Raw genomic sequence first — 23,106 nt, forward strand, 5'->3', positions numbered from 1 at the left:
TTTCAGAGTTAAATTTTATTCTCTCCTTGAAAAGCAAGCAATGTCCAGCCAAGCCATCTTTTGGATTTCAGTTGTTTGGTTGTATTACTAACATCTGCCTCAACTTTGGTATAAACATGGAGATCTCCTGCCCGTCCATTCTATCCTGCTTTTTTCCTTAGCTCAAAACTTCTGAAGAGTTTATGATCAAACTTCATTCCTTCTACCCAAACAGGTCACCTGCTAACACCCACCACATATGGAAAATACTAGTCCTAAATGAAATGTGCCAAGTCAGCGGCTCGTGAAGAAGAGGAGTTAAAATTAGGACCAGAACTCCTGCGTTTGCTCGATCCGCGGTGCAGCCGTGGGGTGTGAGCACAGTCCTGGCTCAGCTCCTGCCAGCGTCGGGCTGGGGCGATTCTGTTCTTATCACCGTGGGGGGACCACGGAAAGCAAGCGAATGTGTTCACAGCTTTGGTACCAGTGCTGGAATGGGAGCTTGTTCTGATTTCCAGTAAGCGGTGGTGCTCCAGGGTAATACCGATAGTTCTAATGCAAGCTTGTCTGGAGTGTCTGAAATTTAAGTGCTCCCTTGACAGTCGGCTCTGCCTGACAGTTCAGAGGGAGTTCTGAGCCAAAGGCTTTCTGCTTGAGATTTCAGTCATCTCACTTCAGCTTTAGAGCTTTTGGCACATTTCAGCTGGGACACGAGGATGTTTGGATGGAGCTGGTCACAAAGAGCCCAGCAGACTTTGTGTGGCTTGAGCTCACTCTCCTGCGTGGGAGTGTTGGAAACCAGCCAGCTCAACCACGGGGCTAATTTTGCTTTGTGCACAGACCTACACGTGACTGACAGTCGTGTCAGGAGAGAGGGCTCCCCTCTTGGTTAAAAAACCAGCACGCTGCCCCCCAGTAGCTTTGCTCCCTGCCCGCACCTCATCTCGCTGCGCAGATGGCAGCCGGGGCGGTGGGTCCGGCCGTGACAGCCCCGCTCCCCGGGCAGCACGGCCAGCTGTCTTTTTCCATTGCTGCTCCCCTCGGTCGGAAGGTATGCAGAGCTACATACGCTGCCTATGCGCTGACATTTTGCAGGACTGTGGGAATGGAAACCTGCGAGCTTTGCCTGCCCTTGTGTTTACACTGCAAACCGTCGCAGTTTGCCTCTGCCGACCCGGTGCTGCAGGGAGGTGCCGCTCGAGCCCAGATGCGGGTGACGCGGCCTCGCTCCGAGCCACAGCAAACACCGGAGCTCCGGCCACGGCCAGTGCTTGGGGGTCTGCAGAGGAGGCCCGTGGTGCAGAGCATCCCATGCGGGTGAGTTACCAGGTTGCTAACAGGATTACCTCTCACTAGCTGTTGTGTTTCCATAAAGCACTCTGGGGATATAATGTTTCTCACTAGTTGGATCCAAATCCCCTTTCTGCTGGAGAAACTGTGTCTCTTGCTGTACAAGGGCAGCTTCAAGAGTTACTGCAGCTTCACCTTAACTGTGTCTGCAATGAACTGTGTTCTCCGGAACAGCCCCAGCTCTGTTACACGGTTTATTTTGTCCTGTCAGACAGACCGCAGTGCCTTGCCCAGCAACAGCCCTGGAGCACATCTGCGGCCAGGTTTCTTATCGGGCCTTTTTCTTTGCTCCAGATTTTTCCTTCCCTTTCTTGCTTGGTAGCTGTTGCTGACGCAGCTTCGCGAGGGCCTGGTAGGGGCCAAGGTTTCTGCGGACCATTGTACCTCTCCACCAGGACTGCACCTGGAAGAGGGAGAGAGAAAGAGAGAGGAGGGTCTTAGGGTAAATTGCATCCCGGGGTACGTGCTGCAGCTCAATGGCCAGAGCATCTCTCCTGCGCTCCCCAGCTGCAGGAGGGAGCCCCTGGCCCACGCAGCAGCAGTTGGGCCGTGCTGGCTACACTGAAGGTCTCCACGTCTGGTTGGTGGGCACCTGTTGCTGGTGGCAAGGAGACAAGCAGCAGAACCGCCCTGTGACCCACCCCGGATCGCCCATGCCATGGGGCTGGTGTGATGAGGCTCCACGGCCCCGGATCGCCCATACCATGGGGCTGGTGTGATGAGGCTCCACGGCCCCACATCGCCCGAGGAGACTGGCTGCTCCTCATCCGCTCCCTTCTCAAACCCGCAGCTAGTGCTGGCTTCGTGCCTGCCCACGAGAAAGGCACAGGCTTTGTCTGTCCTTTGCTTGTGCCACCCCACACCAGCCAACTTTCTTGGGCCATTTTCTGCCCAAATAATGATGGAGCAGCACTGCCTCAGTTTTGGTCCCCTTTACCTTCAGGGCGCTCTTCAGCTCCAGGGCGTCCCGCTCTACTTGTCTTCTCTTAGCATCCTTTTCTGCCCGGTCACTGATGATGGTGTTCTCAATCATCTGGCACTGCAAGACAGCACAGGAGCGTCAGCAAACTGCATGAAAAACACATCCCCTGAACTGCAGGGCCAGCCCTTGAGGATCACACCACCCAGCAGCTTGGACCCTGGTGCAAAGAGTCTTCTCCAGCTGCTGGCTGCTCCCATCCTTGCTACCTGCTTTTCACAGCCCAGCTGGGGCCGCTCTGGCGTGTGGGTCCCCTCCCGTGCACCCAGAAGCTCTCAAGGGTAACGTGTCAGCGTGGACTTTCCTCCCCCACCTCCTTTATTTGATCTTTCCTGGATCCAGATGGCAAATGTTGCTCATTACCACTCTCAGTCCTAAGGCACCGAGAGCTGCTGCCAAAGTGAAACCTCTCACGGGCTGGGTGTAATTAACCCTCTGATCCACGCTGTCTGATGGCGTCTCAGGCAACAGATGGTGGTAGGAAGGGCCTGTGCTCCCCCAGGCGAGGCAGCAGATGATGTATAGACACACTGGGGACACTGAGATGACGGTGTATGGAGTGAAAAATGAGCCCACAAGCAGGGAATCATCTCAGTCCCGCCATCTCAGACCCAGGGAATAATTACAAGTTAATTCCTTCTGGTTTTAAAACACTCCTTTTTCTAGGCGCTTCTCTCTGCCCTGCGCTGCCTGCTCCACTGTGCCTGTGACCAGAGCCTGACCATTAACCAAGAAACCAGTGTGGGACGGGAATGGTTTTACCTGGAATCAGTTCCCTTATAACAGAGCACTGTGCAGCTGTGAATGTGCGCCCGCGGGAGGGAATCAGCCGCCTTTTCCAGTCTCAGCCTGTCTTACCCCAGCATTAGAAGGAGGAAATTTGTTCAGACTAAAGCGACAAACTAAGATGAGGCATATTGATGGGTGGGACAGTGTCATTGCCCCTCGCAAATGCTGTCAATAGCTCACTGATTACTTGCTGGTATTTGAAAATAGCTGCAGGGGAAATTTCTATCATCCTTCCTTGATGTCACAGGTGGCAAAAAGAAAACGACTACTTGGTCCCTGCCTTCCTAGGACCAGTCCTCGTAAGCCCACCCTCCACCTCTAGATTACTGATTTTTTTTTTTCCCCATGGTTCTGATTCCTTATCTGAAGGAGGGCAGGAAAACGCCGGGATGCAGTTTTGCATGGCTGAGCACTGCGATGCTGCTGCTGTCTCACCTCCCTGGCAAGGCTCTTCAGCTCTTCCAAGTTGTTCGCCTTTGCAGCGTTCAGAGCATTCAGTTCTTCATCTTTAGCGTCCATGTCATTTTCGTACTTGTCCACCCAGTGCTCCAGCTTCTCTTCCACCTTCTGCATGGGGACAGAGTGGTGCTCAGCGTGGTACAAAGAGTGCACAGGGGAAAGGGTATCAGGTCCCCCTTCAGGATGGTGGTAAGAGTCCCGTAAATTTTGCATAGTCAGCATTTCCTCCTTTTCTAAACTTTGAAAGGATCAAAGCCCAAGGACTAGTGACAAATCACTGGTGGGTTGCAGACCCCTCGCTGGGGCTTCCCTATGGAAGCTGCAGCACTGGACGGGGATGAGGAGAGGCTGGGTTGGGCTTTTGGAGGTGTGTGAAGAACAGAGAAGCACTGGCGGTTAGTTTTGTGCACGGTCGATCCTGGTGTGAATGACAACCAGAAACCATTCTTTGTGTGTAGATAGAGGGAGTGGGGTTCAAGAAACAGAACTTGACAGCGAGAAAGCTTTTCTCCTCTGCCTGACTCCCGCTGTCTGGATTAAACTCCATGCACCAGGACTAAGGTCCCAGGGGACAGCACTTCACGCTGCTCCAGGTTGTGAACTTGGCTTTGTCTCGCTCGTGAATAGGAGGGCAGGTGTTGCTGTGTCACCCAGATGACTTCCTCCCATTCACCAGTGGCTTCTCCATAGCAACAACCAGGATGGCTTGCGTGGAAAAATAATCTGAGGAAAAGCATCAATCTCATTACGGCGTCACAGCCGGACACACAAGGGAGATGGGGGACATGGTCGTCCTCTCCTCTGCGGGCCCCTGTGAAGCCACCAGCTGCTGTCTGAGTACAGAGGGGCTTTTTGCCTCTGGTAGAGGTCAAACAGGCTGCAGCTTGTACGTGGGAAGTCCTCTCTGAAGCATTGATCACACTAAGGTTTTGGGATGCGGAGGACACTGTTTAATTGCTCACGAGATAAAGCACTTTTTTGCACTCAAATTACATTTTAAAAAATTTACTATCTTCTATTAAATTCCGCACTGGCAGTGATGTTAGGTACTCTGCAGTAGTACAAGTTTTCTTTGAATCATAAGAGTATGTGAGATGCTTTCCAGTGTTACCCACCGTAATGGGCACTGCTGTTGATGATGGGAAATCCCTGAACCCCTGGATCAACAGCACAAGGACTTTAATGTTTTTTTCCTGCTGAAAATGGGTACAATAATTGTGACTTAGCAATTATCCAACCCTGATTCTTCCTTGGGTTAAGAGAAGGCAAAATCTGTGACACCTGAATAAAAAATGCCAGTCATTACATGAACTGTAATTTTAAGGAAACGTATCCAAATGTAGCAAATCCCAAATCTGGGAGAGCCGGCTTAATTAGGACTTGAGGGTTAATAGTAATTCAAACAGCAGCCATTGTAAGCCTGGTAAGTTTGACGGAGCAATGGCTGGTTTTCTTTAGGCACTAATTGATGAAATAATGTTTATCAGTTGCTATCTTAAGCATTAGCAGCAAGTCACACATACCTGATAGCGTTGCCTGAGGAAATGTTCGATCTCCACGTGCACTCGAATCTCCTTGTCGATTTTGTTCTTCAGCTCCTGTGGTCAGCACAGACAGAAAACACGACAGATGACGTTAGTGCAGATGTGCGCAGATGTGCACGCACGCGCTGCTGAAAGCCGGGTCGTGCACAAGCTCTCTGGGTAGTCTACAGGCATCCCGGTGGCAAAATTTACTGAGACAGTCCTTGCCTCTGGGCCATCCACGAGAAAGGGTCAACTAGATCAGACCTTGATCAGTCAAAAAAAAAAGCTGGCAAAACCAAAACAGTTTTCTAGTCCAGTTCCCCTTATGGCCACATGAACAGCTCTATCAGCGTAATGTGCTGCGGGCAACGCTGGGAGCTCGGGCTGCTTATGTTGCTAAATGGCCTTGTAGCTACACCCTTTGAACATAGTTATGGACACGTTTCTCTGACAAAGGTGTCAGTTTAAGCAGTCCCTGCCTCCAGCCACCGTCTCCTGCAGCCCTGCCGTCTGTGCTGTTGGTGTTTGCAGGACCATATGGAAGAGAGAAAGATTTCTACCCTGGATGAGTTTCAAAGAGTTGTGTTGGTGACTGTGATGCAGAACAGAAAGGGCATCTGGGGAGAGAGGGAGGACTCTTTCCTTAGTAGCTGGAGATGCTTCCCAGCAGGGACCATGGGGAAGGGCTTACCTGAATTTTATTCTCCAGTGCTTTCTCTGCATTGCTGCACTTTTTCTGGGTTTGGTGGACCTGGAGGTCTGTGCTTTTCTTCATGTAGCAGATCTCCATGTTTGTTTTGGCCTTCATTTCTCGGAGCTGGTCCTTGAGGCAGAGAATCGTATCATCTCGGTTCTAGTGGAGGAGACAGAAGCAGAAGAGCAAGCCTGGAGACTGAAGTCAGCTCACTGTTTCTTAATCTCTCCACTCCCTGATAAACTCAGAAGAGACAAGGCTACAGGCTTCACACTTTCGCTGGGTGTTGCCCCATTTCAGCCACTACTTCCAATAGAAGTTTGATTTGTAACCCATATGGAAGGCAATAAACCCATCAGCAAGGAGTGATCACCTCTGGAGAGGTGGAGTGATGAACGGAGTGGGACAAGAAGCCAGGCCTTCTGGTTTCTGGTCCAAGAATGGATTCAGTCATGTTTATTGTAAGCATGAAAGAAGCCAAATGATTTTAATCGCTTAAAGTTAGGCTTTACTAACCTCTTGGATTAGGCTGCCTCGGTGAGTGAGCATCTGTTAAGCGGAGGATAATGCCTCAGTGCCACAAAAGTCAAAGTTTTTTTTCCTAAAGTATACTCCGTTCCTTGGATTCATTTTTTTTCTAGTTATGCAGCAACTGTGCAAACACAACCTTAGGAACAGGTGAAAATCTAATCTGGTCTCATTCATATGTTTAAGCAGTTCCTTCTTGGAATCTCACCAGGTAGGTTGTGCTCGCTTTGTTATAAGAGCATAACACCCAGGGCGAGGTAGAAGCGCCGAGGAAAAGCTGGATCTGAGCTCCCGGCCTCTCCCCGTGCCGTGTTCTGCAGGGGAGCTGAGCTTTCCTGGGGGAATTCTACCCCCAGAGCCCCTGCGTGAGCAGGAATCCTGAGCCAACCTGCCCCGTTTGTCTGACTTTTGGAGAGTGCTCAGGAAGCAAAGTGCATTTGCTTGATTGGGGATTGTTGTTTTGCTTCCTCCTTTTTAATGCATTTCTTTGAGGAAGAGATAAAAGTTAATTAATACAGGGTTGCAACTTGGGAGAACCACCTGCACAATGTAAAACTCTAGGCTTTTTTATTAAGAGTTAAAAAGGTCATCAAAGTCTCCTGCGCAATTACGCACGATCAATCTTAATTCCTCTGGTTTGGCGCCCGACTGCTCCATTACGGCCTTTTTCTTTGCTTTCCTGCCACGCTGTGACGGGTTTGACATTCGTCAGCCAAACCTTGCAGCTGAAGATGAAATACCAAAGCGCAGGCATTTAAATGTTTTGAAGCCCACGCATCTTGTCTCTGAAGCGCCCTTGCATTCCATAGCTGTCTGAACATGGAAAAATGCCAGAGGAAGAAGCCAGCTCAATAGTGCTGTGTTTAAAAGCCTATGTAGCATGACTCATTTGGAAAAGGTCTTCTTTAAAGAAGAGTTTGGAACAGTTAAAAGGAAAATCCTTCCCTCTGCACCCCTTGTCGGAGATAGTTAGGAAGAGTGAGGTATATTTATAAGGCTCAAGACAATTCGGGGCCTTGGCTGATGCTGTTTTGTGGATTTAAAAGTCACGCGTTCGCATTTTTTTGAAGGTTTCCAGCATCAGATACTGTTTTATGGCCACATCATCATATGAGTGCGGACAGCTCCAGACGCGACCTATTTGTGCCCTGTTGAGGTTTCTGGTAATGGCCTTTACTGACATGGGAGGTGACTGTGCCACTTTATTTTGAGTTTGTTTTCCTGTATTGTGGTGGAATCGCATCTAAATTGAGGGGCTGTCAGAGAGGCTGGGAAGATGCTAATGAAAAGCACCCACGTTTTTTTGTGGTGCTGAGGCTCCACAAAGCCATGCGCTGCTGCTCTCAGTGTGTTACTGCTGTCTGCAAAGGATCTGCAAACAGCTCAGAAGAGAAGGGTTCAGCCCAGGTTACAGAGTACTCAGAGAGGTGGGGTAGGGCATGAACACTTCATCAAGTTATTTTCTTTTTTCATTTCATATTTCAGTAAAGCAGAGGAAAAAGTGCTTTTGATTCCAGCCCCCCAGGTCTCAGCTGGGATGGGAGCCCATCTGTTCTGTTTGTTTTCTTTGTTGTAGGGCATGTTTGTGGTTTGGATTTGGTCTGTGGCGTTGTAAAACATCTCCATTAGAGGTGGGGAGTCTGGGGGCTTGGTTACACAATCCAAGGCAGACGGGAAGTGAAATGCAAAACCCTGCAGGCGGTTTATAGCAACGCGTTCGCTTGGAGAGGGAAAGTTGGCTGCAGGCATGTGGCAGCTACTGCAGCCCAGCTGGTGGACCTGGCACTGCAGAAATGGGGCACACGTGGGGCTGCAGGTTGTAAATGCAGCTGTAGATGCCCACAACCCATGGGCACCATCTGTGGAATATGCTGTTCCCTGAACTTCAGGGGCAGCTACTGGGAAAATGAGTTAATATTTCATAGAATCATAGAATCATTTTGGTTGGAAGAGACCCTTAAGTTCATCGAGTCCAGCTGTAACGTAACTCAAGCACTAACCCATGTCCCTAAGAGCCTCACCTATACGTCTTTTAAACCCCTCCAGGGATGGTGACTCCACCATTTCCCTGTTCATTCTGGTTTATCATAGCAAAGGTCCCAGCCAGGACACCGTGTGTTTTCATAGTTAATGCGGTAAACCTCTGGGCTGCTTATTTGGGATGGCTTTAGCGTCGAATCTGCCAAACCAAAGATGCAAAATCATACCTCATGTGTCCAAAAACATCACGAAACTAGCAGAGACCAAGATCAAACTCCAGGAAATAGAGCCAGTCTGCTTCACAAGCAGGTAAACAAGCTGGTTTTCTCTGATCTCTGTGCTTGCAGACATCAGTTCAGAGTCCCGTCTGCTGCTGTTACCCAGAGGAATCTGCCCCACAGATGCTGTTTGGCTTCAAAAGCAGCTGCACGTAGCTGGAAAGGGTACACGCACTCCTGTATTTTCGTTTACCGTGATTTATCTCTCTTGCAAGTGCCACCTAGGTCTCTCAGCTCTTCCACAGTGATTAGTATTTACAGTCACTTAAAATACAGCTGGTTACAAAAATAGCAAACGGGATTAAACCATCTGAGGAATCCTGCAGCAGTCAGATGAACCCTCTGCTGCTTTCACGCCCTGTGCATATGAGCTCGAGCCTTTCCGCTGGCGGCTGCAATCCCTCAGCTTGCAAAGCCTGAAGATGCGCTTAGATCTGCACACCTGCCGCTGAGATCCGCACGCCCAGGAGCTCAGGACCGTCACAAACCTTGCGCCTCCTACTCTAATCGCCTGGTGCGTTTCTCCAGTGTAAACATGCACCCATGCGGGGGTGTGTGTGTGTAGGACATTCCCCCAGAACATTTGAGTGATGCTATTGGGAGAGGAGAAGGGAAGAAACATGATGGGTTTTAGTAGCGCTGCTAAAAGCGCTGCCAAGTGGCACGCTGACAGCGGAACCGAGTGGGTTACAAGAGCCCGCAGAGAATAAAAGCGGTGGAACTGTTTTCATGGGTACCATGGTGCAACATTTTGGTTTTCTGTCTGGTACATGGCCTGCAATATTACTGCTTGTTATAAAATTATACCATAATTTGGACACACGTATGGGGTGAGTATAAAACAAAACCTACAGGGCATAAGAAGTCTCTGGGTGAATAGCAATGCAGGAATTCTATGGTTTACATTTCTGAGATATTTACGTTAAACTACATAATGCTATATGATATTAACTTGTTTCAAAATCTATGCACACTGCTGTCACTTGCCCTGAAAAGTATTTTTATACAGGCTGGAAAATGAACACTGCAGCAGCAAACAGAACTGCAGCCAAACTAGAGCTATGGGAGATGCTCCTGCACGGAGGGGAAGAACAAAACCAGACTGTTCATTTCAGCTCCTTTAGAGACATTAGTGCTTTCCAAGGGGAAAGAAAACAAAATAAATAAGAACATTTAGCATTTGATTTGTGTGCCATTATCCTGCTGAGCAGGATAATACAGCATTAATTAGCATCTCATTAAGAGCTAGCAAGGCTGAAAATACAAACATACAGGCAACATGCGTGAAGCAAAGACCGTGTTTTTCTGGTTCCATGATTAGATTTGCTCATTTTTGTTTTCTCATCCGCTAGACTGGAGACAACTTTGTAGGGCTTTGTCTGCAAGTCTTTGCATTATTATTGTTCAAAGTGCTCCAAAATCAGCAAGCTGTATTTTTGTTTTTAATTAGTTGGCAAGGTGACAGATCATGCAAGTGTCTGTAAAACTGCCTATGGGTAAATCCCATATGATGTAAATAGAAATTATTCTCCCTTGGGAGACACAGTGAGACACCATTAATTCTGGCACAGGAGGAAAGCACTACTTGAAAGTAGCCTTGTCTTTGATTTGTTATCAAAGCCGAAGCTATCAGGGAGCCCAGAAAATGACTTTTAAGCTGGAAACATAAAAAGAAAATCCCAGATGGGCGCAGATCCCACTTGATGAGGCAAAAAGCAATAACCTAATTAGCAGCAGGTTCTAAAAGAACGTGGAGAAGAGCTGCCTCTCAGCACAGGAGCTGCGCACCTTCCTGCGACTGCAAGGGGCCACAGAGCAGTGCCCAGCCTGGGTGCACAGGGCCAGGACGCTGCTGCCGGTGCCAGACGGGACGGTTCCAGCCCCCTGTACACCCGTCCCATTGAACCAGAACCGGGTAGGTGTCCTGTGTGCACAGCCACTGAGGGTTGGGGAGCGCTGCACGGTGAGAACTGCCTCAGCGTGGTCACCGTCTCGGGGAGTGGGAGAACAGGAGCCAGGAGAATCTGACTGAGAAGGGACAATGTGCAGAAGCAAACATACATCACACAGTTTCTGACCCTGACAAACTATCCAGCTGATTTAGCAGCCACACAGATGTCAAGGGACTTGGGGGTTGTCTCACAGGGCCTGGAAATAGGCTCCCATACCATTTCCAGTGGCAGTAAGTAGATACTGAGGTATACAGCTCCCCTTTTCAGACCTGGCTCTGACTTCTACATCCTTTAGATGTTCTGTTCAAATACGTAGGGAAAGTTCATACTTCATTTCTCTTTTAGTTCTCACAACTATTCTTTCTCGGTTTGTCTCCTAACTTGCTAACTTTCCATTTCCTTTGGTGACTCCTTTCTCCTCTCTGTTATGTCTACAGTTTTTTTCCAGTGTTCTTTTCATCTCGTTGTACTTCCCAGTGTATGTTATGCATTTCCAGGGTCTCCACTAGTAGATGAGTACTGACCTGAATGAATTTTCCCGTCTTGTACATTCCTGCTTTCTTCTCTGCTTTTCTAATATCTCCCCTGGGCGTCTGGTGTTCCATCAGTTACAGACAGCTGCATACACTACCAGCGCCAGTAGATCCTTCATGTTCTTACAACCATTCTGTATTTATAATTAAACTTTCCATTGCACATGCATCCGGGCTGCCAACACAAAACCTTCATCTTCTATAAACTGCACTTCACCAGTACGTCAGTGGCTTAAAATTCTTCTTTGTAACCAGGTATATCCTGGCTTGATTACTGTCCACACTTTTGTTCAAAGACAAAATTCAGGGATATTGATTCTTTCCTCAGGTGCCCTTGCTCCCCTCGTGCTCAGTACTGAACCAAGTGTCAGATTCTTGTTCCTTCTTCTAGTCCTTGTACAGGTCTGAACCTCCTGCCTTTTCCTTGTTTTCTATCACATGCTCCTGCCTCAGCAGGGCCAAGCTGCGTTTCCATGTTTCTGCACAAAACTGCACATGCTTTTGCTCTCAGGCACACCTAGGCATCAGGTCGGAGTTGTTTGGTGAACATCACAGTGACCAGTGATGTGCTGCATTCAATCGATCTGCACTTGTGCAGCAAGTCTGACACGTCCAGAATGCCCCAGATTCCCTGTGTGCACACACCCACCATTTGCGTGTTGCAGACAGAAGGGCTGAAGCTTTCCAGAAAGATCAAGTTGACAGCGTATGTGCACTAACATTGATCTGCCCTTTTATAGGACTCCCGTGTTTGGGATTTTCTAATATCTGGAAGCCTAGAAAAATAAATTAAAATAATGAAATTTTCCCCAGATAAAATTGTAGGTAGAAGAATGACATGCCCCTATGCCAGCTTTGTTTCTTTCTCACTCCCTCATCGTCACATTTTCTTCTGTGCCGGGTCTCATGTCTGCACGAGTTAAGTATGAGTTAAGAATAACAGAACCTTAGATACTGCTATCTGCAGGTAACCTCTTCCTTCCTGATTGGAGATACCTGTGCTTTGCCGCTCCCAGCAGTGGTTTTGGGGTATTCTAATTTGACAATGCTTTCTCACGATTATGAGCATTTTGAGCTCCCATTTGAAAAGCATTGGACACTGCTCTTAAAGTCGTTAGCAGGCATACTCAGAATACAAATCTTTATTGCAATTATTCTGCTTCTATATTCCTGAATGATGGATCATTCCATATGCCACATGTCCTCTTATCCAAACGCTAGGTCCTGGCAGCAGAGGTGACCATGCTAACAGGCTTCCCCCCAGCATGATGCCCAATGTTAACTGATCTCACCTGAAGTTCTGTTTCAGTTTCTTTCTTGACATCTTGCAGCTGTTTCTCAAGTGCCTTTATCTCTGTCTTTAGTTCCTCGTCCCTGAAAAAAAAAAGGGGGAAAATACAATTACTTGAGTGTATCAAAAAAGACACAAGCTGTTTAGCTAGAAGGGGAATGTCCCGTCATGGCAGCACCTAGCTGAGCACTGCCCCGCTTATCCTGCTCACTCAATGAGTTTGTAACTGCTGAACTAAAAGAAGTGCACACAAGAGCTTGGCCTGCTTCTTCAGAACAGCACAAGACAAGCCCCTTTCCATGGCTGAGTAGCAAAAAAAGGCATAAATCTCTTCACTCTGAGCTTCAGGGAGGCAGCACATCTGCAAGTCAAGAACAGAGACTCCTCACCAAAGCCAGTTTACTTGGTAAGTAAATCCTGAAAGAAGAGGTGCAGAGACTGAGCAAGGGGGTCAGGAATGAAGGGAGAATGAGCCAAAAACCAGGGGATGCTCGTGTTGAAAGCCTGGAGTGGACCTGAGGATGATGTGATTCTTACAGCAGAAAGAAGCCTATCAATGAGTGACAGTTTCTGCATGTCAGGCAAAAATCTCCCTGTTTCTGTGAGAAGCGTGCCTCATCAGCAGATAGTCCCAAATTGTGCAAGTTTCATTATATGTATGGAATGTGGCTTTTTTCATATCAGACTTAAAATCTTTCAAAAAACACTGCTTCAGATTCTGAGATCCATGAAAGGATATGAGTGAAGGCCAAAAGCTACAGAGTTGTTTACCTGTTTAAAACAAAACAGATGCAGTAACATTCTAGGCCTTATTTCACACGGAGTACTTTTCTAAGCTTTTATACTTATGGCTTGATTTAAAGGCAGTAAATACTCGAGTTGGCACCTGAGACTTTGTACCCTATTCCAGCCTTACAGTCAAACATGCATTTCATTTTCAGAGTCCTTAGCTGGGTGACTGTGGTAAACAAAAGCTCCTGATATGGTGTTCCAGTCTTACTGCAGAATTTTAGGCTAATATGCTGACACAAACCCAGACGAATATATATTATACTGATTATACTAATATATCATACTAATGTATACTAGAACAGACAGCACAGCGGTTAGATGTGGTTGACAGAATGGAATAAAAAGGATTATGTCCTTTTGGATTATAATTTGTCTGCTCCTTTCCACGTTCCCAGTATTAGTTATTCTACAAGCAATTGCTGCTTTCATTTTTACTTTCCCTTCCATGGATAAAAATTAAATCCCGTGGTTTTAGACAGTGGAAGAATTGGGGTTTGTTCTTGAAATCTCTCAGAGCCCTGAGCCACCACCGGAGCCTTTTCACGACTTACTGCAGCTTTGCTGTCTGCCCTAAATGATGGGCCTGAGCTGCCACACAGACAAAGTAGCTTTAAAATGGTCAAATACTTCTCTGATGACCGCTGCTCTCTCTGACAGGCTAGAGATTGAACCAGAGCTTCCCATGCTAAAAAATATCTCCAAACCTCTAGTGCACAGAAGTTTGAGCTAAGGAATCACCAGTTTGAGTTGAGATTGTAGCAAATCCGTTCCCTGCATGATTTGGGACAGAAGAGGACCTGTAGTGCAGCAGCTGGTGGCTTAACCTTAAATAAGGCAGCTGCTTCTGTCACCATTTGTGCTACCCCCTTGCATATGAGCTGTGGGTCAGAGCAGCTTCTCCTGGGCATCACATCACCTGAAGACCATAAGTTGCTTGCCTTGGTTTGAATGGATTCTGTGCTGCTCTGCCTTTCACTGGGGATGAGAGTTAAAGATCTGGGAGCTCCTACGTCACTTTATGTTTTAATTGATATGAGGCAGCATTTGCATTAATACAGACACTGGTGTCCACTGTGGTCAAAGCTCAGTATTAGAACCATCAGTTATTTCTTTCTGAAAGGGAAAGAAGTGCAATTCGTAAAGCAGACAGAATAATCAGTTGAAAAAGCAGAATCCTTTCTGTATTTTGGTTTGTTGTTTGGTTGTTATTGTTTTGTTTGGTTTTTGTTTGGTTGGTTGCTGTTGTTGTTATTGGCACGTACAGAGGGGGAATGAGCTTTGGCTTTGAGCAGTCAAGCAGGAAGGTACTGAACACAACACTGACCTGATGAGGACATCATTAAACTTGCTCTTTTTTGCCTTCTCTCTCTCATTAGCTTCTGTTAGGCTATTAAATGTTCCCGATTCCTGCATCTTTTTCATAGTGGCTGTAATTACATCACTTGCATACTGCCTGCCAGGAAGAAAATGAACACAACAGTAATTTATAGGTGCTGGTACTACAGTGTCTGGCACCTTTATCTATTATCACTAACAGCTAAAAAGGTAAGGAAATACAAGATCCCATTTCTGTTCTTATGTCCTGTCAAACCCGAGAGTGCTTCTCTCATGGTATCTCCTTCTTGTACATCTGGAGAACTCTGTATGAGGAACTGGTTGAAGTTTACAATTTAAAAATGCTGCCCTAAATGCTACTCTGCGGAACAGCAAAGAGGCACAAACAAATCCAGACTGTGCCGCCATCGGGAAGACGGCTGCTGGCCTGCAGTAGTGATGGCAGCTGGGTGGATCTTGGAAAATAAGACCTGAACATGCAGATGTGTGTCTATGAAGGAACATCTGGGTGCCAAAATATCCCAGTACAGCCCTAAGCTGATTTTAACAAACACGTGGGCTTGCCTAGTTTATTTAATTCCATGGTGCATTTGCTATCTATATTTTAGTTGTATTTTCCTCATTTGTGTTAGGATCTTCTTTAAGCCCTTTATTGAAAAATATTAAAGGACAGAGCCAGGATGCAGAACAATGCGTAGTGAATGCTCAGCTGAGACCCACTGCTCTCGTTAGAGATGCTCCTTCCACACCAAGACTGAGCTACACCAGCAGTGGGAGAGTGGGAAGCTTGTATTTCTGCGTTCAAGAGATAGACTGAGAACTTTACAGCTCTGAGCATCCCCCACGGCCATCATGTTTGTGCTTCACTCACCTGTCAGCCTGAATTTTTATGAGATTCTCTACAGACAGTGCAGTGTGTTTCACAGCCCGCCTGGAAAGATGATAGGTGCTTTTCAGATCTTCAGTTTTCCCCAGCTGCTGTTTGTGTTCGATGCTTTTCAGAGGTGTGGAGGTAACTGTTTCCCCGCTCCCTTGCCTGGCTGACATAAGCTCTTGGGAGTTCATGTCCAGCTCCTTCTGGGTCTCTATGGTTTCTTTCAATTCCTGGCTGCCAGTCTTAAAGAGAATAAGAGAGACCTGCTTGTACATTGGGCAGTAGAAATAAACCCTCTGCAACATTATGGGAGAGGAAGAAGTACAATAAACTAGAATGAAGCTCTACTGAGAGTGCATATTACATTCTGCAAAGAGTAGAAGAGCAGAAACGTTTATCCTGGTTAGCTTTGAGCGCACAATGTAGGCTTATTAAAGCTTATGGAATCAAAAGTCCTAAGGTGACAGGACTAGAAAAGGCCTCAAAAGATGAATTCATCTGCCCCAGGAGATGATGGCTCAGCCTGTGTCATTCCTGGTATGTTCTTAACGCACTCGAGCAATGGAGACCACGCACTGTCCTGCCGGCGCCACCACCTCACAACAGCTTTACCATAAAAAAAGCTGCAGTTGAGCCCCTGGCTTCTTGTCCTATTCTCCATAGGCACAGAGAACAAATCGTTCCTTCCTTCTTTGCAGCAGCTCTTATGTACTGGAAGACTGTTTCCCCTCCGCTTCCTCCCCATTTTAGCCATTTCCCTGTCATCATGACCTTTCTCTGCAATATTATTGTTATAACAAGAGCTGAGATGTGCGGAACTAAAAGTGGTAGACATCAGCTATCTGCTTAGCTGTTTTGTGAGAGAGTGACAGCAGAGGAGGTATAACATTAATTCAAACAAGAAATTCAAAATATTGGCAGCTCTCTTCTACATAGAAAGGTATCTTGTGGCCATGTACAATTTTATTAAAAAAGAAAAAGGCCCAGAAAAGCAAAAGCACACTATAAAATCAGCTGAGGACTTCTAGGAATTTCTCTGCTTTATGTGCGGTGGGTACAAACGCACTGGGACATAAAAAGAGAACATTTTCTTGCCTACCTACTGGCATCTCTGTGGCTGAACACCGAACAGCAGCCCTGCTGAAGCCAGAAAAGTTGCTGCCAGCCCCATTCCAGTCCAAGCTGGTGCTGCCCACCCTGCCTGCCTGGAGAACTGGATTAGAGAACTCAATGAGCTGAAACATTGCCCAGCAAAAACGGGGGGGAAAAAAGGTTTTTTTTAGCAACACCATTTCTCAGTCCTGATCCCTCCACAACCACACACACGTTTGTGCCAACACAGCACAGAGGGCAGAGTAAAAACAAGTGCTCAGGGCAGCAGCTGCGGATGCCAGTCGTGCTTCCAATAAATTACTTGTCCCGCGCGGTTCCCCGGGTGGCGTGCGGTGCTGCTGGGGTCTGTGCTGCACGGGGCTGCTTCCTCCTGAGAGCCTCGTACATCTCCAGATGGGATTGATCGGCCTCTGGCAGTGCCTGACTCACCCTACAGGAGCCTAGGGGACTACATGCTTAATTTTTGGACAGTTAAATTTACATTAAATGAGTCCCATGCAAAGTATACACAGGCCAATGAAAATTAAGTAGTTAATTAGAAAAAAAAAAAGGGGTTAAATAGTTTGCTGGTGATGGCTGTACTTCAGAAAGAACTAATTTTGGCAAACAAACTGCTTTAATATCATGTAGATTTTATGAATGTTCTGATAGATGTTTTTTAATGTCTGGGAAAGTTCAAGACAGGCTATAACTGGGTTGTCTGTAAACAGCAGGGACTTAGACACTAATAATTACCAAATAACTATGTAAGAGCAAGGAGTTTGTAAACTGCATGCGTTACCATCTGCGTAGTCTCCTCACTGTTTATATTTTGCTAATCTTTTGCCCAAAATTCAGCAAATAGAAAGGCTGCCTTCCTCATGAAGCAAGGTACTGGAGTCCCTGATTTGGAAAATCAGTGAGGCGATGGCCAACACTGTGATTAATCCTCTCAAAAATGTCATCAACTGAAATTTAGATGTTGGTCTTTGAAAATGTCATTGATTTGTTTGACTGACAGAGCTCCAGGGTGCTTTACAAGTACAGGTCTTCTACAAATACAATGATAATAGACAAATGTAAATGGAGAAACGGGGAGTAGCAGCAAATTACAGAGCACCCAAGTTAGCACGTAGCTTCCCGAAGTAATTTTCTTGTTTCTAAATTGTTTCCTTCTTGATTTGTTTTGGCATCTTTAGGAACACAAGCAGGGTTTCTAGTGTGTGAGGAAATTGTGGTTTAAGATGCGACTTGGTAAAAATGAGCATCTGTGATTCGAAGAGAAAAGCTAAGGTGTTTTCTCTATAATTCAAGTGTACCTTTAGTAGGTCTATCAGCCTGAGTCTGTGTGTCTGAAGAACAACTCCTGCTGTCCTAGAGATGTCCTCTTTCTCTGGGGTGTTGCTGGCATGTAAAAGGTTTTCCACCCTGCTCTGAGAGGGAGAAGCATCTTCTGGCATCAGGTGAGGTTGGTTCACAGGGCTCTTCTAAGGGCAGGAGTGCCCTCTGTTGCACAGTCCAAGCATCGTTCAAGCCCTGAAATGTGCTGTATCGCCAGCTTCTGCTGCTTTACAGTGGATTTTTTTTTTTAAAGGTAATATGGAAACACGTAGAAAACAAATTAATTTACCTTCCTCTTGCATTCTTAAGGGGTACATTAGACAGAGTGAACAGCTTTAGGTCTGAAAACTCGGGTCTCAGGTTTGATTTCCATCCTGGTCACACACTTTTTTCCTTTCTGAGCTCCTCTTTTGAGTTTCAAACCTGCTTAAACTGGAAACAGCCTGATACGTCACTTGGAGTATATGACAAACATACCTCAGAACCATTTACTCCTCAGGATGGTCCCGTCGTGTTTCCTATGTCTCTGAGACACCAAAAATATCGCACCACCTCCCTCCACAGCAACAAACCTTTGCCTGAGCATTAGGGCTTCTTCTCTGTTCATATCTCTGCCCAAGCCCCCTTAGTTAGGATACCTGTTAGAAATCAACTAATTAATAATGGTCATTGAGAATGGATAGTTACTAATGTATTTTGAAGTGGAATCTTTCTTAATTCATTGCCTCTGAGGACTAAAGGAACTTTACCCTGGACTTAGAGAGGGACAGAATTATCCTGGTTTTGAGTACTAGCAAATATCTTATTCATTTGTATTTTTAAAATAGCTGTGTATCTACATAAGAACCTACATATGTTTTGCTTCCTTTTCCCTAATCCTTTGCTTGTCATCTGACCACTGAAATTTTAAAATTATAAGCCCAGGAACCTCATCTTGGGTCAGTAGGGTCCTTTGCACAAAGTTTTGACAAAGGCTTCTCAGTGATGCTGCAGTATAAATATTAAAATTGGTCATCCATGCACTTCTATTGTGTTTCTTCACCCAAGAGTCATGGAGCACTTAGCAGAAAAAATATCTGAGTTGATTTTTTAAAAATGCTGGTAGAAGACAGAAAACAAAGACAAGAAAAAAAAAAAAAATCTGTTTTTTTAAGCAGGGAGGATAGAGACACATACACGGCTGAGTTCCGTCTTGCCCTCATATGAAACCGTCATGGTATGTTCAAGAATCGAGAGCCGTTCAACACAATTCTCCAGCACAGCAGTGAACAGCAGAGCTTCCAGATGAGTGAATTTTTCCATTTCTTTAGTCTCTCTGTTCTTGCTAAGAGGAACAAAGACAAAAGATACCAATGAGAAAGACGCTATGGTGTTAGTGACGTTAGTAACAGTAGTTTAAACTAAAGGTAGACCTGAAATAGCCTTATTTGCAGCCTTTCGTATACTTCCCGAGCTTTGTTTATAGCTTTTCATACACTGTTTATAAGAGGAGCCGTGCTCTGTTAATGGCTGCATTCAAGGACAGCGAGAATGTTTAGCTTTTACAAAACAAAGTAGGTTCTTGGTCCCTCTGGCAGTAGACGTGGGTGGACAGGCTGAGAAGGGAACGGATATGGGAGGCACAAACCGGGCGAGGTGGCCTCCCCGTTCAGGTCAAGGGGGAGCAGAACTTCGTTCTTTGGCAAACAACTGAAGTTCCTTTTTAAAAGGAAAAAAAAAAAATAAATCCACATGTCATAAAATCTCAGAGAGTGAACCTTCATGCTCTAATCATTCCTCCTTATTACTGTGTAGCTTTAACATTTTTATGAGCCCGATCCCTCAGCAGGAACTGTTACCACCTAACCTGTTGAAAGTCAAAAAAGAACCAGCATGTGGACTAGGTAAATTATCTTTATATATTCTGTGTTGTTTTATTTTAAATTGCATTTCAAATATGAAACTGCTCTGATGTACACTTAAGCATCCGTTTGCCTTGCTTACAGATGGAATATTGTGAAAGCACCTCTAGGGAATGGTGGAAATTCAAGTGAAATGGGTCCATTTAGAAAAATGCATAAGAAGACACCTGCATAATAATGGAGAAATTCTCTGAGATTTTTAATGCTTTGCTAAGCCATTAGACAATCCCTCCAAACCCTACACTCACAAAACAGATATTTCTTGTATAACACCTGGCACAACGGGAGTCTGAGATGATCAAGATCCTGACTGTCATGCCAATGGAAGCATCAGCATCCGCTCATAAAATCTTCATTTGGCTGCTATACCTACCACTGGATTTGTGCCATCTGTAAAACCCTTGAATAAACATACTCTGGGTCTGCAGAATAGTACAGTCCAATCTGTAAGCAAGCCAAGGAAATACATCAGACAATGCCTGTTAGCATGATTAACAGGATAAGGCATGGCCACATTCTACAAAAATTAAAGAGGTTTTGATACAGTTGTGCTCTGGATCACTGGAAATCAGTGATTTTTTCATAAGCAACTTTACAAGTCTTTAAAAAAATACATACTTACTATGATCTCTCTGAAACTGCTTGAGATAGGAATCTGATGATACAATTAACAAATAACTAATGATCTGTATAATAAACTAAAAGCATCACTTTTCATTTCTTTTCAAACTTGGAATCAATGGTAGAAGTGGAGAAGCACAAATAAAGTATTTTTACATAGAGAAAGCTAGATAATGTCTCTTTACAGTCAATAGGCAGTAATAAAATATTTTTAAATGTTTTGCTCATTTTTATCTTTTTAAGAAATCTATGATCCATATTTTTAGTCTAAACAACATGAAAAGAATATCTTACATGTGGAGTCCTAATGCTAAAAATACGGTGAAAAAGGATTTGGTGTGAGAGCTGTAACAGATGATTACAACAGCATTCTTGAAAGAAGAAATAACACTTGCAGCTCTCGTAGGAGAAAGTGACTTATTTGGAAACAAAGGAGGATGCAATAGCTTTTCCTCTATCCCACCAGAAGTTTCTGTCCGGGAGAGAATTAACTCAAGATATTAATGTGCATTAGGAAAGCTCACAGCTGGAATGTCTCTCTAAAGCCTGCTGGTTTGCTCCTCCTATTTACCTCCTCTTGTAACTGCAAGCTTGTTCAGCAGATGCATGTGCCGAGCCCATATGCTCTGGCCTTACGTTGACTTGGAACTGAGAAGGAATCCGCTGTCTGCGGCATTAAGAAACACTACGAATAGTGAGCTGCTCTCCCTGGATTTTGGTGTTAACCATCCTGATCCAGCCACTGGCACCGACCTTAATCACTGCCCTCCACTGAACTCTTTCATTAAACGCTATTAATAAAAAAACAGAGGTATGTGAAGGATTTGGCTTCCCCCAAGAGTTTTGGTTGACATTCTTTCCCTGCTGATCTAAAGGGAAAGAAAAACATATAAAGAAATAATTTTTAAAACAACTGTATAAAAGGTCTGGCCCCCTGTTCCTTTGGGGATTGCAACGGCCTCTGCTGTGTGAGAGTCTGGGATGCACATTTCTCCCATCCTGCTGCCTGATGAACTAAAATAGCTTCAAAGGCAGCATTATTTGCAGCGTTCCTTTTAGTCAATTAAGGAGATACTGATGAATTCCAGTGAGAAAATTCAAAGCTGAGAATGTCACATCTCCTTTAGCCCTGTCTTGCAAACGACTGGCAAAGAGAGATTCTGAATATCCACAGTGGCAGTGGCTGGGCCATAAATCAGAACTACCTTAGCTTTTACCAAAAAAATGTCTCTTGAGCAAGGAAAATAGTCGTGGCCTTACAAAACTCTGCCTACCACTACAAATACTACATTTGAAAAAAGGAAAAAAAAGAAAGAACTCACACTTGAAAAGCTGAAGTAACCTTGTTTTTGGCTTAGAGATGCAATTTAGGTTTCATCCTGACTGCAGAGAAACGCTTTCTGCTCCTGCTCTCTGCAGCTGTACTGATGAGAACCTGGGAGAACCGAGTGCAAGAGTGAAAGACACGAGACTTTCAGCTGTATGTCCCATATGGGACTAAATCTGCATGAGACAGGAAAAGAGAAGATTTAGGGAGCATTTTTTGGCTGTGGCATTTCTGCTGCTGCGAAACGCTGTGTTTTGTCAGTTCATTCTGCTCAAAGCAGGGATTGTGTCCTCTCTCTGACCAGAGAGGTTCCTACCACACCTTGGATACTGTTGACTGGGTAATTACTGAGCGTTACTTTGCTTTCTGCCTCTTCCTTAAAAGCAGAGGCCAACAGAATCATTTGGAGAATTCATAATATTCCATCCCTTCTCTCTTCATACTTCCTAATAATTTCATCTAAGAAAAAACTCTTGCTTATTGAGTGCTTCTACCCTGGCCTAGCAAAGTATAGATGGACTTAATTCTCCTGGATTGGGATCTAATTCCTCAGTCAAGGTTGAAGCTCTCCAAGCTCAGCTGGTGACAAGGTGTCAGTAGGTTTCATTCCCAAGACCTGTTTGTTCACAAAAGCACTCTGGGCACAAGTTCAGATGCAGCTGAAGACACTTAGGAACATAGTTACAGGGAAAGTTAGGATGGCCAGGGCACATTTGGTATTGGAGTAAGTTCCTAAATAACTTAAAGGGCTCTGAAAATGCAGCCGAATTTCTGGCTTTGTGAAGGAAGTGACAGAAGTCAGGAGTGAATGATCCCAACTGGGGAAACTGGTAAGAACACACTTACACCTGTTCTTGTTTAGAAAAACACAGGAACATGACACTTCATTACAGCGACTTGAGCGCAGAAATACATGTCATCGAAGTGGCATCAGGAGTGAAATAAATGTTGAGGTGATTCCCCAATTCCAGGTGAGAACGGAGGGAGGCAGGCAGGGTCCCAGAGGCCCGGCCAACCCAGAAGCGCCGTCGCTGCCCTTCACCCCCCGCTGCCCCCTCGTCGGGCTCCTCGGCTCGTTCCACCGCCGCAGCCGGTTCTCGCCGCCGGGCTGCGGCCCCGCTCGCCCTGCCAGGCCTTCCCTCACCCTCCGCGCCGGGATTTATCCCCCTGCTCCCGGTACCGGGCCTGGCACCCCCTGCCCGCCCGGTGCTGGGCCCGGCGCGGCCCCGGCCCGCTCGGCGCTCACCGGGACGCGGCGGCGGTGGCGTCTGTCTCCATGGCGACCACCACGCTCCGGGGGCCTCGCGGGGCTGCCCACATGGGTGCCTGCACGACGGAGCTGATGCCGCCCATCCCCGGATCGCCACCCAGAGAGAAAGGGGACGCGGCGGATGCGGCGAAGGATGGCGCTGGGGGACGATGTACCCACCCAGCCGGGGCCGCCTCAGTTTTGCCCGCTCAGGCGGTGCTGGCAGCCGCCCGCCG

General features: G+C 46.2%; 1 protein-coding gene across 1 annotated transcript; it reads right to left on the minus strand.

The window, feature by feature from the left end:
• Positions 1-1,597: 1,597 nt before the first annotated feature.
• On the minus strand, positions 1,598-22,974 carry IQCG (IQ motif containing G). Its single transcript, XM_065640455.1, has 10 exons — positions 22,868-22,974; positions 18,949-19,096; positions 15,337-15,581; positions 14,455-14,583; positions 12,340-12,421; positions 5,774-5,935; positions 5,080-5,154; positions 3,533-3,664; positions 2,267-2,368; positions 1,598-1,732 (listed from the first exon to the last, which is right to left on the minus strand). The coding sequence occupies exons 1-10, from the start codon at positions 22,972-22,974 to the stop codon at positions 1,598-1,600; spliced, it is 1,317 nt and encodes a 438-aa protein (XP_065496527.1).
• Positions 22,975-23,106: the final 132 nt, after the last annotated feature.

Source organism: Caloenas nicobarica, chromosome 8 (assembly GCF_036013445.1).
Source record: "Caloenas nicobarica isolate bCalNic1 chromosome 8, bCalNic1.hap1, whole genome shotgun sequence".
In the NCBI taxonomy this organism is placed as follows: Eukaryota; Metazoa; Chordata; class Aves; order Columbiformes; family Columbidae; genus Caloenas; species Caloenas nicobarica.